This window comes from Buteo buteo, chromosome Z, assembly GCF_964188355.1.
Source record: "Buteo buteo chromosome Z, bButBut1.hap1.1, whole genome shotgun sequence".
Classification (NCBI taxonomy): Eukaryota; Metazoa; Chordata; class Aves; order Accipitriformes; family Accipitridae; genus Buteo; species Buteo buteo.
In genome coordinates, this window is record NC_134204.1 from 57,752,274 (window position 1) to 57,771,275 (window position 19,002).

The 19,002-nt window shown below is 43.1% G+C and overlaps 2 protein-coding genes across 7 annotated transcripts in view; one reads left to right on the top strand and one right to left on the bottom strand.

Moving 5' to 3' along the window:
* The window catches only part of CLTA (clathrin light chain A), a 69,516-nt gene that overhangs the window by 14,091 nt on the left and 36,423 nt on the right, over positions 1-19,002 (bottom strand). The window lies entirely within an intron of this gene.
* GNE (glucosamine (UDP-N-acetyl)-2-epimerase/N-acetylmannosamine kinase) overlaps positions 762-19,002 on the top strand; it is a 34,875-nt gene continuing 16,634 nt past the window's right edge. The window contains exons 1-4 of one of the 6 annotated variants that reach the window (XM_075020957.1): positions 10,429-10,573; positions 10,638-10,669; positions 15,250-15,458; positions 18,348-18,799. In XM_075020957.1, coding sequence (XP_074877058.1) covers positions 15,295-15,458; positions 18,348-18,799 — 616 coding nt within the window. In that variant the 5' untranslated portion in view covers positions 10,429-10,573; positions 10,638-10,669; positions 15,250-15,294. Of the gene's footprint in view, positions 887-10,428; positions 10,574-10,604; positions 10,670-11,005; positions 11,050-13,059; positions 13,164-15,249; positions 15,459-16,318; positions 18,133-18,347; positions 18,800-19,002 lie in introns of those variants that run through there. The other 5 variants (XM_075020956.1, XM_075020958.1, XM_075020959.1 and 2 more) reach the window with 5 other exon arrangements.

The window sequence follows — 19,002 nt, forward strand, 5'->3', positions numbered from 1 at the left end:
GAAGGGCGACTGCAGGGCTCCCTTGGGACAGGGCAAACATGCAGGCCTCAGGACCTGAAAGGGGTCAGAGGTACAGCTGCAAATAAGCCATAGGAAGACACAGCCTTGAAATGGTGTATGTGAAGGCAAGAAGCTGGAATCAGGCTTCTGAAGTTCCGGCTGCAGCTGTCTTCCAGACCTGTGCTTGGAAGACTTGCTTGCTTGATGCAGGTGCCATACGAGCTTCCCAAGCTCCTTGCCTTGGGGACAGCTGCAGCAGGTTCCTGTTGTTCTGAATGGATCTGGGTAGTCTTGGCAATGTTAAAAACACAAGGTGTCATTGATACTAGCTGGTAATATCCACAGAGTAGGCTTAGCAGCAGTAAGGCTGCCTGCCTCTCCTAACTGCTGTGCGTGCACAGGCGCTACCCAGCAGGGAGATGGCTCCCTGAGACACAGTAGCACACTGGGACGCAATACCGCCTTTTCGGTTTTAACGCGGGGCACCCTAAGTTCAGACGCCCGCTTCCCACGTTGCCCGGCAGGGCCTTTGCGAAATCAACGCTACCGCCGCGGCCCCCAGCACGCCTGGCGACTGCAAGCGCGACTCGGTGCGGGCTAGTCCCATAACAGCCGGCAGTCCCGGCAGAAGCCCAGCACCCCGCGCCCCTCCAGCGCCTTCCACCGCCGACCGCGGCCCACGCCCCTCGGCGGGCAGAGGCGGTGCTTGCGGCGCGGGGCGGTCCCGGCGTGGCCCCGGCACCGGGTGCCGCTCCCGCGGCGGCCCGGCGGCCCCGGGTTGGTAGCGGCAGAGCCGCCGGGGAAGCGGCTCAGCGCCGTGTACCCGCCGGCCGCCATGGGGACCAACGCGCCGCCGCGCCGGGAGCCGCTCGCCCGCGGCCCCCACGTAAGTCCGCGGTTTCGCTCGCCGCCGGCGGGGGTCCCGAGGGGGGAAGGCCCGGCGGTGCGGGCGGGGGACCGCCTCCGGGCGCGCTCGCCGTGTAGGGGACTGCGGGAGCCGCCCTTCGTCGGCGGCTGTCCCCCAGGCGGGTGAGCGAGCCGGGGCCGCGGGCAGCGGCCCGGCGGCTCTTGCCCGCCCCGGGGGAGGCAGCGTTCCGCCGAGCCCGTGCCTGCAGGCGGCCCGAGCGAGGGCAGCCCTGCGGGGGAGGGCGAGCCGGCGCCCGGCGTGTCGTGATCCCCGGGAGGGAGCTCCCCTGCCCGCTTGGCGAGGGTGTCGCGGCAGGTGCCGTCTCCAGGGCCGACGCGGGACCGGTCTCCGTACCTCCGTTTCTCCTTCTGGCTTGTGGGATTTGCGGCCGTGCTGGCTCATGTGCTGGGCATTTAGAAGTTCTCTGGAGAACGGTGCTAAATGGTTGCCCGTTTGCGCCCATTCTCTCTGTATTCTCTTTTCATTATTCAGTCCATAGCAAGCTTCGGGGAACTGGTGACCTCCCCAAAGCTACCACTCTATCCCTTGTCACTGTGACTTCCTTGTCTATTATTTGGCAGATGAGAGATTAGGTTTGGATTCACCCGTGTTGGGGTACTACCTGGAGGGTGGTCTCAGCAGGGGTTTAGGATTATTAATCAGTTTTATTTTGCTAATGTACCAGTGGTAATGTGGAATGGCCCCACCATGCCATGTGCTGTACAGGCAGAGTGGGAGGAAAGGCATGGACCCTCAAAGGATTCACATCCAAGCAGGATATGGACAGGGGTTGGGAGAAAAGACATGAATGCAGGCAGGGTAACACGGGGGCTTGAGCACTGTGGAGTAGGTTTTCTCAGAAGGCATTCAGCTAACAAGTGAGCACAACACTGAGGGAAAGGCAGAGGAGAGGCATACAGCAGGGAGAAGGACAGCAAGTCCAGAAGAGTTGGGAAGGTGGCACTGGAGAGAGGGCCGAAGAGCCAGCCAAGCCCCCACAGGGTGGTCCTGATTCCTTGCCCCTTGGCCAGCGCTCCCGCTGCAGAGAGTAGTTCTGCTGATGCTGTTGCCCCAGGCTGTTCACTTTGCCACCTGCAAAGCAGGTTTTGTGGCTGCCTGTCAGCTGTTTTAAGCTACCGGGGGATATGGCTCTCTGCATGCAGGATTAGTGTGGAAAAGGCATTGGAGGTGAAGTCTGCCAAAATACGAAATGAAAGGTGTGTGCCTATTATGCAAAGAAGACTTGCCCCATTTAAATCTGAATGTCTTACCACGTCAACTGGAAATGCCTCTTTCTCTGAAGTGTTTCTTTACATATCGTCCCTTTCCTCTTGCCTCCCAGCCAGCTTTGAGTTCAGATTTGGCTGCAGGTTTCCATGAGATCTGGAGGTGCTGAGAAATACCATTGCCTTGGATATTATCCAATGAAGGCGTCCTTCTAGGACTCAGATTTAGGCTTTAAAGAAATGGATTTCCAACAAGCACTGAAAATATGTCTGTTTTCCTTATTTTTAAGTAAGAAATTAAGTAACAACATTTTTTGCCCTCTTGTAGCAATATTTCTTTACGGGCTCTAAGTCCAAATGTGACACCCCTCTGTCTGTGCATCAGATGCTAAAGAGTAAACCAACTTAGGGACAGAAGTGAAAATTAACAAAGGTCCCCATTCATATTAAGGAAATCAAGGACACTGATGGAAACTATAGAATGTTTGCATGTCCCCCAAGGCTTTAAATTAGAATGTTAGTACACAAAAACTAAATGGGCATTTTTACTTGGGAGGACTCTTCGACTAGAAGATTTCTCACTGCTGCATTGCTCGTTTAGCATATCATACTTAACAAGTCTGCCTGCAGCCTGGAGAACTTCAGCTAGTAAGAAGGTTGGCAGCCCACACTAAGGGAATAATTAAGGAAGGGAGATTCCCATCAACGCTGTGCTGCTCAGGGAAAGGGTGGCTTTTTTGGGTTATGTAAAACTGAGACTAGGGCAGAGTCAAGGATCCCTGTAATCTTTTCCATAAAGCAGAATGATTTCATGTGGTAGAAGCCACTCACAGTGAATTTCCCACTAAGTACTTAGCTTTGAAAATATAAAACGTCCTTTGAAGATCCTGTTCAAATTAGATGCTTTTTCTTACAGTTTAATTGTAAAAAATTGAGATGGATCATAGAACATTGTATAAGAAAATACAGGCATGAGAGCATGCTACACAATGTCAGTATTTCATAACTGCCTTTCAGAGATTCACAAGAGGTTTCAGAAAGCACAAGAAAAGTAAGAGGGAGGGCCTCTCACAACATGGAGTCTCACTAGCCAAATGGCAGGGATATTCTGGCTGAGTTTCTAATAAATACTGCCTCAGGCAGCCAGGCCAGTCAGAAAGTGATCTGTAACCACATGATTTTGAGTAACCTCCTACATCCTGGCACATAGAAGGCCTTAGGAAAATAGACTGCTAGTCTCTCAATGGTGTATGGTCTTTCCCAGAGGGACTCAGCATAGCCTACGGACATGTGTGTTGAAGTTAGAACATCTATAGGGAGAGTTTCCCTTCCTGCAAAATCAGGGAATAATTTAGCAGTTGCTTTTATTTCTTTGTAATTCTGGACCATCTTTCATTAAAACATCCAGTACTAAATCAAAGCTTTAATAAAAAACCATGGATAGCAAATCCAGCTGAGAAAATTAGACTATCCTGAAAGTTAAGTCAGAATAACAGCTGACTCAGGTGGTCTTCATATGACTTTTTTTCCAGATAAGTATCAAAAAGAAGGAAGGAAAGAAATAAATGGCCATTTAACATGTGGGGTTTTTTTTCTTTTCCTGAATGTCATCCTGAACTCTAAAGATTTGCTCTTCATCATATACAAGGTCCTGGCTTCCTGTCCAAGTAAAGCACGTTTACAGAAGGTTTGTTGGTTGAAGGCTTTCTATGCACTCTTTAGAGATAGTACGTCTTTTAAAATTGTGTGTTTGTTTTTACTTTTCCTTGAGTTTTGTTTCTTGCTTGGAAAAACAAAACTCTTTCTGGAGATTGCGGGTAATGAAAGTAAGAGCTGTAGATACTCCAAACAAAAAATGAGGACATTTTATTCTTGACCAAGAATTCAAAACAAAGACATACTTTCATGTAATGCCTGACATAGAAAACACTGTGCTTTTGACTGGCATTTGTGCCTTCCATGACATCTCTGCAAGCTTCTTCAAATGAAAAATCTGAAATTGTTTCAGGAAATTATAATAGTTTAGGCCTTAAGATTGCTCTAAAAGTCACATTATTAAAGAAGACATTTGAATAACTCAGCTAATGATACCTCATGTGTTATAAGCTTCCAAGACAGGAGGATTTGCCCTTTGCTTAATGAACAGCTACAGCTACACTTCTTTGCCCATTTTATATTCTCTGTCTCTCAAAATTTCCTCATCTCTCTTTGAAACTGTAAACTGACTATATGCTTTGTACGATAACCATCTTTGCAATTACATTTTCTTCTTTCACCACATTTTTTGTCTTAGTGCAGTTAATAGCCAAAGTAGAAGTCCATAAACTACACACAAAACAAATTCTTTTAATACGTAAAAAGGTGGAAATACATGTTTACTATTATCATTCTTTAGTCCTGACGTTAGATCTCTGCTTAACAGATATTTTTTTGTTAAGTATTTAGTAGCATTAGTACCCCTTAAAATGAGAAAGTAGAAATTACCAGTTAAGACATAATATTTCAAATATTTGTCAGCCAACAGTCACATTGAAAACACAGCTGCATGCAAGTAGGATGCCATGGAGCCTCAGAAGGGATAAGAAAGATGTAAAAAAGAGATACTAGTTGGACAAGAAGAGAAATAGGAACTCTAGACCTGTTGACAACACAGGAGTTATTTATTAATAGTGGCCAGACATTTTTTGGCATATTAATATTGCCAGCCATTTAACTTTCTTTTCAACACAGTATGTCAATTTTCAGTGGAAAAATTAGGCAGTCTTATCACCAGATGATTGTTTCTGGCTCCTCCCCTCCTTTTCTCCCAGCTTCTGGCCTGTTTGACCTCCTGCTCCAAGACAGTACAGCTCTTGCACCTTTGCTAAAGCTCGCAAGCCTCCACAGACCCACACGCACAGCTGCTCCTGTCTGGACAGACAACACAATCCACCCTTAGTCTCTTTGCACCCACTGAAAGGAAGATTGGATTGAGGGCAGAGGGCTGCATGGTACACAGCAGAACACAAGATTAGAACCACAGCACTACTGGAACATGGTGATTTTGGTATCTTCCATCTTTAAAATTGCAATAATAGAGAGGAATGAAGCAGAAACAACGTAGGTTTAGCTTCCACTGAAAGCTGGATAGAGAATTAAGCTCAGTCTTGCAAACTTGCCTCTTTTTTTATCACTTGTGATAAAAGCCCAAAGTGAGAAAGCTTAACAGAACTTGCTTTCTGGTCTTTCACATGAGAGCCATTTTCATCCATATAACTTGGCTGTTTCTGCTGCATGGTTTCCTCGACCAAGCATGCATAACAAAAAACTCTCCCACCTGCAGCTAAGGTGGAAACTGCGATCTGGTATTTGGCAGACTTACTCACTGTTCTTACCTAGTGATGACAGCTTCCAATCAAGTTGATTCCTCGCTGTCTTTTGTCCAAATAGAGACTCTGAGTATGTACAGCAGCTCTATTCATTCCTGTTTGAACATACCCCAAGCTGTTTTAAGTAAACCATGTTGTCTGCAAGGGGTTTAGAAGCATAGCACAGGCATCAGCACAGTAAGAAGAATTCCACCACAAGAATCACCCCAGCCTAGGCTGCCATTGTTGTTCAAGACCAACTGGTTTGAAGCCAGCTTGGGTATGTTGAACTGTGTCATATTCCCCAGTGGATGTTTGATGTGTGTCAACAATCAGCAATAGCAATCAGATTTATTCCAGCAGGACTGAACAGGAGTGGATTTTCAGAAGAGACAGACAAACCATAACCTTAAAAGCTTCTAATCCAAGTAAAGAAAACAGATCCTTCTGAAGGATTAAACAGATCACACAAGCAGAGGGAATCACATGATGCCAGCAAAAAAAGTGGGTCAGTTCCACTATTTTATTTTTAGAGAGAGGGAGTTGGAAAGAAAAGGTTTGTGTTTTTTTCCAGCTGAAATTAAGATAAAGGCTCACATTGTTAGAGATTGAACAAACTGCAAAAAATCCTACTGAGGTTGCCAGCACTCTTTCCAGTGCTTTGCATGGGTTTCAGATGGATAGTATCTCACCCCCCAACCCTGAGCAAGGAATCCCCTATAATGGAGGTTAGTTTTCATACCGTGCCTCCATCACATCCTACAACTCTAGCTAGTTACTGGAAACTTGAATCAAATTTTATAGGATATAAGCAAATGCAATTATATCGTAATACACCAGACATCAGCATATACCATCTTTCCAATAAGAAAGAAGAGGCTGTTAATCTGTTATGGAACATTTGTAGCTCTAAAAAAAAAATACTGTGATATTTTTTAGCTAATTCCTAGTTATTTCAATGAGATTCATAACTCTGCTTGTTACCTGGGGTTTTGATGCACCTGATTTTAACATAGAATCATAGAATCATTTAGGCTGGAAAAGTCCCTTAAGAGCATTGAGCCCAACCACTAACCTAACACTGCCAAGTCCACCACTAAACCACGTCCCTAAGCACCATGTCTACACATCTTTTAAATACCTCCAGGGTTGGTGATTCAACCACTTCCCTGGGCAGCCTGTTCCAACGCTTGATAACCCTTTTGGTGAAGAAATTTTTCCTAATACCCAATCTAACCCTCCCCTGGCGCAACTTGAGGCCATTTCCTTTTGTCGTATCACTTGCTACTTGGGAGAAGAGACTGACACCCACCTCACTACAACATCCTTTCAGGTAGTTGTAGAGTGCAATAAGGTCTCCCCTCAGCCTACTTTTCTTGGGGCTAAACAACCCCAGTTCTCTCAGCTGCTCCTCATAAGACAGCTCCCTTCACGAGTTTCATTGCTCTTCTTTGGACACATATCCTCCTGGAGACAGGGAACAAGTTTTCACATAGTTTTGGATTTCCTCTCCCTTGGCTGGGAATTCTGTGCCTAAAAATCTTACCTACATACAGGTCCTCTTTTTGTGTTAGCGTAAGACACCGAGCAAAGATGTGAGAGATCTATGTTGTGGTGAGGAGAGAATAAACCCCCAAATTTCCCTCTGTATAGCATGTATGTTATTGTCTTATCCTCCATCTCTTTCTCTTAAACATCAGATATAAGCTGCAAGCCCACGATGTGATACTGGCCTAGCTAACACACTGCTGTGGTTGCTTACAGTTACTGTTAACTGCACAGCTCACCTGGTAGTTTTAACTGGGAATAACAAACAGGAAAATGCAGGAAGGTAATAACTTGTTATGTTTTCCCTACTCTGTGTGTCTGTTTATATTATACTTATATCATGTAGTATGTGTTACTTGGTCTTTTCCTGTAAGAATATATATTAATAATGGAATGCATTCACAGGAGTTGAGCACTGCTCTCCCAGAATCTTCAGAAGTTATTAGTGTGGCAGTGTCAGAAGGACCTGCTCTTCTGAAAGCTCTATGATTCTTACCTTTAAAATTCACATTGCTTTCAAGTGGTTTAGGCTGGACAGTACAGAACTGACATAGACAGCTGCTTCTAGTTGCTTCTGAAAATCTTGGCCCAAGTTTTCACTTTCTTACACTCAGCAGCTGGTTTTGACATAAATAAAATGGATGTAAATGAAGACTTAGGGAAAGAAGTAGTTAAAGCTCCCCCTCATGTAGATGTTGGTTTAAAAAGACATATTCCCTTGCTTTCAGGTGGGAAGGAGTAACACGGTGCATAGCCCTAGTGCAGAAGATCACAGTGCTACTGACTGTCCACACTATCCATCTCCTGGACATAGTCATGCACTGACAAACCCCTTGTCAGACCACAGTTTAGCACCTTTCACCTCATTCAGGATGGGTTTCCAAAGAGTCTGATCTTTGAGCCAGCTGCAAACCAAACCAGATGATCTTGGTCCTTCTGTTCAAATGTTAAGCAGCATGACCTCTCTAGAAAATAAGCCCCTCATCTGGAGCATTTCCCAACCCTTTGTGTATTAATGTCTGTTTAGTCCCTGCACTGCTGCTACCTTTTCTGCATAGCTTTTTGATGAGGAGAGGGCCAGTGAAATAATTGTAAACACTGAGACCCTACTCTTCTAATAAGCCCCAGTACTGCTTCAGGGCTTGGCAAGGACAAGAGGCCATCTTCACCGTGTCATTAGAGCTTTTGAGCAGCAAAGGGTAAGGCTGACTGGAGCAGGCAGATTATGGCCTGAGGCTTCTCCTCCCATCTCATCTTTCTGGATAGCATTTGTCTCTCTGCTGGAGAGACTTGGGGCAGGACTCAGTAACACAAGATAAATTTCATCCTATTTATGTAGTATGTGAGGTCTATGGAGGAGAAATAGCCAAAAGAAGCATAAACTTTCCCCCTTCTTCTGCAGCTTGTGCTGCAAGATGCTGAAACACCGTTAGAACATTTCTGGAAAAAACCCGCATCAAGAGATGCACTGATGCTGTTGTAAGAATAATTAACTCTCAATGCAGTTGCTTCTAGCTGTATAAGTACTAGCATAATTCAGAATTTGTAAATATATACACACTCATACATACACTTATGCTCAAATATGATTCAGCCTCTTCCTCAGCATTTTTTTTCAGTGAAACCAGCTGTAGATATACTGATGAGCTTATCATAACTGGAAAGCATTTACAAGAGACAATTCAAACTTACTTACAACGACATTTCCAGAATGCACATAGGTTTTTAAGCAATGTGCAATATGCATAAAGAAAATCTAGTGATGCAGAGAACAATGAAAATAAGTGAGACATGAGTTTAGCCTAAGGTGCCTTCCAGTTGCTATTAGTACCTCTGGTCAGTATTTCAAGTTAAGATCCCTGGTAATTTGAGAAGTGTGTGTGCTGCAATGTTCTCAAAACACTGAGGCTTTAGGGAGCTATGACTCATTGGACCACAGCTGCCTGAGGACTCTGAATGTCACCGTAAGATGTTCTTTCTGTCTCTTTTGGGAAACAGTCAATTCAGAATTTTAAATTCCCAAGGGTGTCTTAAAGGTTTTTTACTTTACTTTTTAAATTACATTGCCATAATTCCTATTTAAGATCTTTTTTTAGTTGAAGACTTCAGTATTTGTTCCTCAAAGCCTTTCTAAACAAGTATGTGTAACGGCTAGAAAAGTCAACTTCCTCTCCCTAGTAAAGGACAGGAATGCAACCATTCGCATACCTTGCATCTATTTTCTTTTAGGTATGTCAGACATAGGAATCACTATTAAGACTAATTTTTCTGAGAAATAGAGGGCAAAAGCAGAAGGGATTTGAGACACTTCAGTTATTATATGATGAACAAAGATACAATTTGGACTGAAAAACTGTGTCAGAGTGCAGGTACCAAACAGCTGAATGTGGCACAGGCTTGATGAGATGGACGGCCCTACCACATTAGACTGTCAGGTTTCAGCCACACAAATACGCGATCTATCAGAGAGAGAAAAATGGGTGAAGAATTCTCATTTTACTTGGATTGTGTGACACCTGCTACCAAAATGTTTTATTTAGCTGCTTCCACAGCAAAATATAGTGGGCATAGGTTGCTGTTGTTGCACATCATGCCTAGGGTATTGAACTGGGATCCAAGTCGCAGTAATCTCACTAATAAGAGACCACTTTGACCCCAAAACACATCCACTGTGAGAAAACAAGACACATCTCTTTTACAATGAACTGAAACATGCAGATGATCAACAATACTTGACAGCTGATTTAACAGCTTTCTTGATTTTGTCACATGCCAATGAACTCCACAGGATTTAAGGAAATGCGGGCATTCTTGGCTGAATTAACACCAAAGTCATAGAACTCTGCAGCACAAACAGAAACTCTGCATGACCTACAGGCAGGTGCTCTAACTGCAGAGGGCTATAGTTCCTCACAGCGTCCAAGATCAGGCAACCTCCGTATTCTTCCATGCATTGCTGTGGGCTGTGTCTGTTCCTGCTTTGCATCTTCTACCAGCAACCTCACAGTTCATAGTTTTCAGACATCCCTCATTTTAAAAGCTCTTAACAGGATGGTGATCCCCACTGAAGCTGTAAGATCATTCAGCAGTTTTAACTGGGTTGCTCTGATGTGTGTTGCATCAGGTTATTCCATATATAAATGGACAGTAAGAGGCTGTCCTGACGCAAGGATACGGTGGTTCCTTGTTACAAAGACAAGCCAGCGTATGACCCTACAACCACCACCACGGACAGCCCCAAACTCAGCCCTTCGTTAGGATGGCGTCCAGCTCGACGCTGCTCACAGCTCCTGCTCCGTCACTCTGCAGACACCCACGGCAGGAGGTGCGCGGTGCGTGCCAGGTCAGGAGAGAAGGGCGCGGGGCCGGCGGGGCGGTGCGCGGCGCGGGGGGAGGCCCGCTCCTCAGCGGAGCCCGGCCGCCCCTCCCCCAGCCCTCGGCAGAGCGGGACCGCCCTGCTGGGGGCGGGGCCTTCGTGCCGGCTCGGCCGTGGAGCCGCTCGGCGCCAGCGTCGGCGCTGCGGCCTCGGCGCGGGGCGAGGCGAGGCGACCGCGGGGCGAGGCGACCGCGGGGCGAGGCGACCGCGGGGCGAGGCGACCGCGGGGCGAGGCGACCGCGGGGCGAGGTGACCGCGGGGCGAGGTGACCGCGGGGCGGGGCCGCGCCGCGCCGGCCTGGCCCGGCTTACGCGGGGTGTCTGGGCGGCCGGAGTGACCGGGGCCGCTCAGGCCGTGCTGCCGGGGCGGGGCGGGGCGCGCGGCATCGGCTGACAGCCCAGGGCGTGTGGTGGCGGGAGCTCTGCGGAAGCGCCAGTGGCCGCGCTAGGGCGTCGTCGGGCGGGAAGAGCCGCGCCGGCTGTGGGTGGGCTGTGTCGTGCGCCGCGGGCCGCGTAGGGCGGGGGTGGGCGCGCGCGCGCGCATGCGCCCGGGGCGCTGCTGCGAGGGTGGGTGCTGGGCGCAGCGGGCGGGGCGCGTGCACACTCGTGTGGCGGTGGCGGCGGCGGCGGCGGCGGCGGCGACGGGGTATGAGGCGGGTGGGCCCGCGCCGGGGGTGCGCGCAGGGGTCGGTTACGGAGTTCGGCGGGAATGGCCTCGCCAGGGCACGAGTGCACGTGTGTGTCTTGGGGGGCTGCAGGGCTCCGTGATGCCCGCAAACGGAAAGGCGCGCGTGTCTTTTCCGGGGAAGATTGAATGATTCCACAAGCACGCGGGCATATGCAAAGTGTAGAGATTGTAGAGAGGAGCGTTCGAGGCTCTGATTTTGAAAATCATTGCGTTAGAAATGTGAATGTAGACTACCCAGATGGTATCATTTTTCTGTGAAACACTGGTAAAGGGGTGTCTCACGCACTTGAGACTGCTAACAGAAATGGTAGCTACTTGGTTGCTGTAAAATCTGGCCCAGAATTCCCCACTCTTAAGCAGTCCTTCACCCTCTAATAGTCTAAAAGCCTTATGATGGGATACGGAGAAGCAGGAGACCAAAACAAGTAAAGATTAATTATTTCAAGTAGTCCTTCATGGAGCACTGTTCTATTTCTTTTCCTTTCTGCTGAAGATTATTAGTCCCAGCAAGGTGGAAGAGGTGGACCTTGGAACAGGAAGATCCCAGACTAGAGAAGGCTGTGTAGATCAAACACAGTATATCATCAAACACCTAGAAACTAAGAGGCAACTGTTAGTGATTAATTATTTAAAAGAATTTCAGTGAACAGTTGCAGTCTAATCATCTCTTTTCAGAAAAACCTGTTAATAAATTCTAAAAAGACAGTGGTAACAAACTTCAAGTGTTGCTAGGACATTACAGCTCTGCTTGAAGGAATGTACTGTTAATGGTTGAAGGGACTTTGCCATTACTTGTTGACAGTGAATGCTATCTGAAAATACAGAATTATTTTTGCATTACAGGCTCAGAATAGGTCGGAGTCAAGATAGAATTCTGTCTGGTTTTAAACTGATGTAGTGATACCTCACATGTTTCTTTAGAAATTACCATAGAACTTAAGCTGAAGAACAATAAACTGGTTTAATTAGGAGTAAATTTCCCCATGTAGTTAACACTTACATTGGATTGTTATCAGTCCTTTAACTAGGGTAAATATTTTAGTTCTTCAGAAAAACGTGTTAAAACTGACAGCCATAGAAAAACTGTGTCTGGACCAAGGCCTGTGTGTGGCTGGCTTACAACTTTTTGGAACTGTTGTGTTACAGAGGTTTAAGGCAGTACTCAAAATAATTCTGCTTTGGGGGTTACTGAAACCTAATGTTAACAGAAGTTGAAATGCACAAATAGCACAAATTGCTTTTGATCCTGGTCAGTTCATATGCCTTTGAAGTATCTCCACATCTATCTCCAAATTATTTCAGGAGACCATTATTGCAGCCAATAGCAACTGTAATTAAATGTGATCTGTGTGGCCAGAAAGATGTGTGATCTAGTAATTAAATTCTGGTAGATCTGTAGTTGTGGTGAATCATGAGTTTTTATTTTTTTTACAACTTACTATTTTAGGGGATGGTATTTTCAGGATTTGGATTGAAGGGTTCTAGAATTTTAGACACTGCTTGAAGATCAAGGAGGACAGAAAACTATTCTGCTTCCTAAAAGCCTGCTTTGCATAAATGAAAAGATAACTGCTTAGTCAAAGGGGAAGTGATGGTTCTAGCTCAGACAGGTAACTTGGGAGTAAGCAGACTTTGTGTAAGCTCACTTTGTCACTTACTTATTCTGTGCCCTTTTACTTTGGCTTCTTAGTTTATATAGGATAGAATATGTATGCAGCAGTGGCTGACTTGAAGCGTCTTGTGAGAGATTTGCTTCTGATTATACTAACATTATTCAAGCAGTTTCAAAGACAAGCTTATAGGTATGTCAGAAGTGGCCTCCACATCTTGAACATGATTTTATTTGAATTAGTAGCTCTTTTTACATATGCAGTGACAGGATGTCAGAACTGCTCAGAACTGTCTCCAAAAAGAGGTTGTTTTAGAAATGAGAAAGCAGCGGTTCTGTTAGACCTGTGTCTAGCTAATGTGGTTTCAGGTTTCACTCAGTGATACAGGATAACGTGCTCTCTGACCTACCTTTATACAGCATCTAAAATCCTGCAAAGTACTCTCTACGTTTTCAACATGAGGTACTGAATTTCTTACATGCATTTAAAATATTTCAAGCCTGTTGGACAAAAAGAAAGACAAGATTAAATTTAGAAAGCCATCATATAGTCACATAACTGCAGATGTTTTCAGCATGAAATAATTACTTTGCCTGAAGGATTATCATTTGACCCTTTGAAAGTGTAAAATGGTAATTAATTAACATGCTACTTTTGAAGTAAGGTTCAAATGAAGGGGCTCAATGTAAACCAAATAATATCTATTACTTTATGGCTGAATCCATAGAACTCAGCTTAATTTGTCATTACAGTAATGAAATGCTGAAATTCCAGGCTGTGTCTATTCTACTGAAGTTGGTTGGCATAGCCATAGCTGCTTTGCTCGAGTAAGTGAAAAATGCCATTTCTTATGAGCTTAGCCATGGCACCCGTCTTTGCCTTTTGCCACTTCAGTTTTATTCTGAAAGGTAGTGTAAACTGCTCTGTCAGGAATCATGGTTGTTGGAGTTAAACTAGAAGAAACATCACTGCCAGTCATAGTTTTGCAGAGCTATAAGAGATTGCAAGTGGAGAATAGAACTCTTACCTTTGACCACGTGGGATAGGTTCCTGATCACCCTAGCATTACTATTATACCAAAACATTGTTTCATTATGTGTGATAAAACCTAAACTAATCAGTGTTTTGTAAAAAACTTTGAAAAGTTGCTGAATTTTCATAAGAGTGGGATGTCACAATAGCCTTTCTTCTAAAAATTTACTGAAAACAATTAAACGTAATATAAACAGAGCATGAAACTGTATGTCAATATTGTCATGCTTGCATAGCAGCTGCTCAGAAAGAGCTTCCCTAGCTGTCAAAGGCAGTAGAGAGATTTATACTGCTCTGAGTCAGAAATGAGCAATCCTTGTGCGTTGATCTGGGAAAAGTTTACTTGCCATTAAACTGGACTAAAAAAATCTGACATAACATTAGATTTAATACCAAAAGGGTGGTACTTACTTAAAATACAGTTATTTTCAGAAGGAGAACAACAAAAAACTTATAATAGCTGGTCTGATACCCTCTGCTACCAACCTAGTAGCTTTTGTTTGGAGGGAGAGGAAATTTGGGTTATTTTCAGGGAGTTATTGCTGTATACTTTTTTAATAGGCTTTTCTTTATCTCTCAAATTTTTTTTCCAATTGATAAATTAAAAACAAACAAACAAACAAAACCACAACAAAACCAGCAAGGCAAAATAGTAAACAGAGGATAGGTAAACTTGAAAAATTATTACATAGTTTAATTGGCTACTAAACAAGCTGCAAAATTGGATTAGAGAAAATATCTTGTTACAGTAACTAGTGATGTCGCTTGTAAAAATACTGAATTTCTATGGCATTTCAATTGTGAGAAACCCTTTATTTTTTTAGTAGCCTCCAGACTGCCCGATGATAATCATCATCCTTATTTGTGTACTTGTCTCCAAAATTTGTTGTCTTATTGTAACCTAATATTGTATTATTGAATATCTTGATGTACTTTGGTCTGCGAAACAGTATGGAAAGGTTTAGAAGTCAATGTTTAACTCACTTTACCTCACCAAAGTGTGTTTAACAGATATGTAAACTGACTCGGGCAAAAACTTTCTCTTTTTGTTCACAGTCTGTCAGTGGATGTATCTTTTAGCAGTTTGTTCCATTCTGTGGTTTTGGAATATGAGATTTTTTTTTCTTTCATTGACTAAGGCACCAATAATTTTTTCAGAAAATATACAAGTTTCCATCTGAACAGGAAAAAGTCATTTTACTGTTTAATTACAGTTGAACTTCATAATACTTAAATATTGTTTATATAGAATTTGTATGTATTATTTATAGAAATAGAGGTATTAAGATTAAGTGAGCTTTAACTAAAAAAAAATTTAAAAAAATCTGTCCTTTTCTAAATCTTCTCATGGTAGGTACTGTAAGGTATTAGTTAACTGTTATCAATGGTTGACTTAGTATGTGTCCACAATTCTGGGATGCGCTTGTATATGCTGTTCATGAAGTGTACCATTTACTTGCTATAAAGGTTATTTTTAATGCTGCTGGGTTTTTTTTTTCCCCCCCTATTATTTCAGGAAGTGTATTTCAAGAATCTTTCAAAACAGAAACAAAAGGAAGTCATGGAGAAGAATGGAAACAACCACAAACTTCGTGTTTGTGTTGCTACTTGCAACCGTGCTGATTATTCAAAATTAGCTCCCATTATGTTTGGTATTAAGGCAGAACCACAGTTCTTTGAGCTTGATGTCGTAGTACTTGGTTCCCACCTGATCGATGATTATGGGTAAGGTGAATTTTTCTGTCTCTGCCAATCTGTTTCTGGGGTGTTAGCAATAACATCATGGATGTTAGGTAACAAAATCCTTGTCGTGGTGAGTGTACACAAAAAAATTTTTAATTTATTTTATCAGATTTTAGTGCATTTTGAAGCTGCTTCTGAGATTGCATATTTCTGGGATTTTTTGCAACCAGTCTTGGAATTTTGGAAAGTTTTATGTAAATGCTGTAATTGCGATCTTCAACAGGATCACAGACTATATGAAGTGAGAAACTCAATTCACTGGGATAACCATAAGAATCTGGTGATTATCGAGTGAAAATGTGCTACAGTTTTTAAATTTCACAGAGAAAAGATCTTCAGTCATTTTAAGTTGCAGTTCTTCTACTTTGCATAGTTATTGGAGAAAGTACTTGCATATTCCATATCCCAGGGGAATACTGTTAGTTCTTACTTCCAGGATTGTGGAGGAAGGAAAGGGTTGTTGTCTCTTTCTGACAAAATGAATAACTGATAGATATATTAGGTATGATTTGGCAGGAGAGATTAGGGTACCCTCCGTAACACCCTATAAGTAAGCAGTCAGATCATTTGCCTGGGAGGATGGAATGTCTTGCTCCAAATCCCTTCCTTTCAAAGGACTTCCCACATCCAGGGTGAGTATTTTCCTATTTGCTGGGGAAAAGACAGAAGGAAACAGCATGCATATTCTTGCTGGTTGTTGTTTGGTTGGTTTACTCAGGCTGCATTTACCAGATTGGGCCCAGTTAGTGACATAGGTAGGAAAACGCTTACTTTGCAAGTCAAAATTGGACTTTAGCATAAGGCTTGCAGCATATTAGCATTGTTGAACTTTTAGAAATGTTATGCATATCTTCAGTTAAAGACACTTTTTGGACTTCCCAGTGAGAAGTTTTGGCACTTTACAAGTTAGGGTATGAGGAAGTTATATCATCTCAAACTACTGAGATAGGAAGTTCCACTGCTGCCCATTTTCAGTGTAGTGCTCTCTTCCTTGCTTTGTACTGGACATTGTTTCCATCTACTAGTATTGCAAGGTGAATTCAACACCACAAAATTAACCTGATTTAAAAAAAAACAAACAAAAAAACCAATCAAACTTCTTGCCAGGTTAGCTTGTTGAATTACATCCTGTCTGATTGGAGAAATAAGGTAATCCCATTTCATTTGCTGAAGAGGAGAAACATGGCCCTGATTTTTCTATAGTCCTGAACCCTTTGCTGACTTGTGCGAAGTGATATGAAATAGTACTTTTTCCAATTCCAAGGTGTTTTAACACCTGTCTCTATGATACAAATAATTTGTAATGCACAAAGCAGTAGAGATTTTGATCTGACAAATGTTGGTGCTGTTAGTTGCTTTGTGGTAAGTATTCTTGAACCTTGGTACTGCTTGGGGTTTTTTTGGGGACCCAGCCCTGGACTCCTTAATCTCGGGGATCCTAGAGAATTAGTGGGTCCTCAAAACATATGTGTTCTAGTGATTTGAGTAGGGTAATAAACAGTAACAGTATTCAAAGTATAGTGATCCCGCAAAATGTCTCTTACTGAAATGTTTGGAGGATAGTAGAAGAAACAGAACACCAAAAATGCACAGTCTTGTTTGTTCCCTAGATTTTGACCTTTCAGAAGGAAAAGAATGTAGGAAAAAAAAGAGATGAAAGTTTTTAAAGATAAATGCACATAGTAGGGAAAAGGGTCTATGAAGAATAATTGTAAACGGAGTTCAAAATGTAGTGCAGTTTATGCTATAAAAATCTGGGCCACTTCAGTCACATGAAAAGAATTTGCCTTTTAAAAAAAAACAAATTACCTGAGAAGCTACTTGTAGGAATATATCCTATGTGTGTTACAGCAGTGAGTGGAATTGAATACATAGATAGGGTTTTCTTTAGTTACGCAGAATGGAGATTGCTTTTTTACTTGAGCTGGAGCACTTTATAGTCTTTGCTGTCTTTGCTCAGCTTGCAGATTGTGAGATTTTCATTTGCAGAACATGAGTAGCAGAGTGGGTTTAATGAAAATTAAATCTGATTTAAATCAGTTCAGAAGTGTAATCCTTTGAATAAGACAGTGAATATGTGAGATGGGTTGAAGACAAAATTGGAAAACTTCTGAGTTTTGTCTCTTACTCCAGACAGAGCATGCAGACTTCTTAGGTCACGTTTAGTGAATGTGGAAGACAGGTAATCTTACACAGATGGGTCATCTTTTGTATTTCAAATATGTAACTGTAAACAATTACAATTCTCAGTATTCAAGGAATGTTTTAATTTTCTCATTTTGAAATGAAGCTGGTAGTATGTGTGGAAAACCTTTTTAGTGCAAAAGCCTGTTTCCTTTGAACTTAAGGCCTCTTTGTGCAGTGATTTCTTAAGTCTATGAGTATATAAGTCTTGACACAGCTCAAATACAGAATCTGAAAAAAGGATGCTAGCTGCAGGATGTTTTCCTTGAACTTACAGGCCTCAGCTTTGCATTATATCTGTTTTATTTGTACATTTGTCCAGCAAAGCCGATATATTGGTGAGGAGTTAACATACCTTTCCTGAAAAGACATCATGCTGTATCTGTTCCCTGAAAGGCTCTACAAACACATGAACAAAGAGTTTGATTTCTGAGGATTTCCAGAACACGTTCAGCAAAGCTCCTCATTAAAGGTGTCTAGAAAAACTTGATGCTTGGAATATGAGGGAAGATCTTCATGTGGATGGGAACATTGTTAAATTGTTAAAAACTAGTTTCCTCAGTGAAGGAGGTGTGATAAACAGACGTTTGTTCAAACCCAGCTACTCCAATATGCCGTTATTTTGTCAAGCTATGTTGCTGTAAAACCAAGTTGTATTTACTCTAACCCTTTTCTTCTTACTTTCAGTAATACCTATCGTATGATTGAACAAGATGATTTCGATATTCATACAAGATTGCACACCATTGTGAGAGGGGAGGATGAGGCAGCTATGGTGGAGTCAGTAGGCCTTGCATTAGTCAAGTTACCAGATGTCCTGAACCGCCTGAAACCTGACATAATGATAGTTCATGGGGACAGATTTGACGCTTTGGCCCTGGCCACATCTGCAGCCCTGATGAATATTCGCATTCTTCACATTGAAGGTGGAGAAGTCAGTGGGACCATTGATGACTCTATCAGACATGCTATAACCAAACTGGCCCATTACCATGTGTGCTGCACGAGGAGTGCAGAGCAGCATTTGATAGCCATGTGTGAAGACCATGACCGCATCCTTCTAGCAGGCTGTCCCTCATATGACAAGCTTCTCTCTGCCAAAAATAAGGACTACATGAGTATTATACGCATGTGGCTAGGTGAGCAGTCCACTTCTTATGTTTTTCATATGACTTTCAACACTAGACAAACTCAGTAACTAGGTTATCAGTCTGTGGGATCTGTTGATCATTGGCTCTGAGAAAAGTACAGGAAAGAAAGAGACAGCCTTCTTGCTAGTGAGTTTAAGTTCACTTAACTGGAGATTATTTTCCAGCATCAACCTGCTTCTTCTCAAAAAACT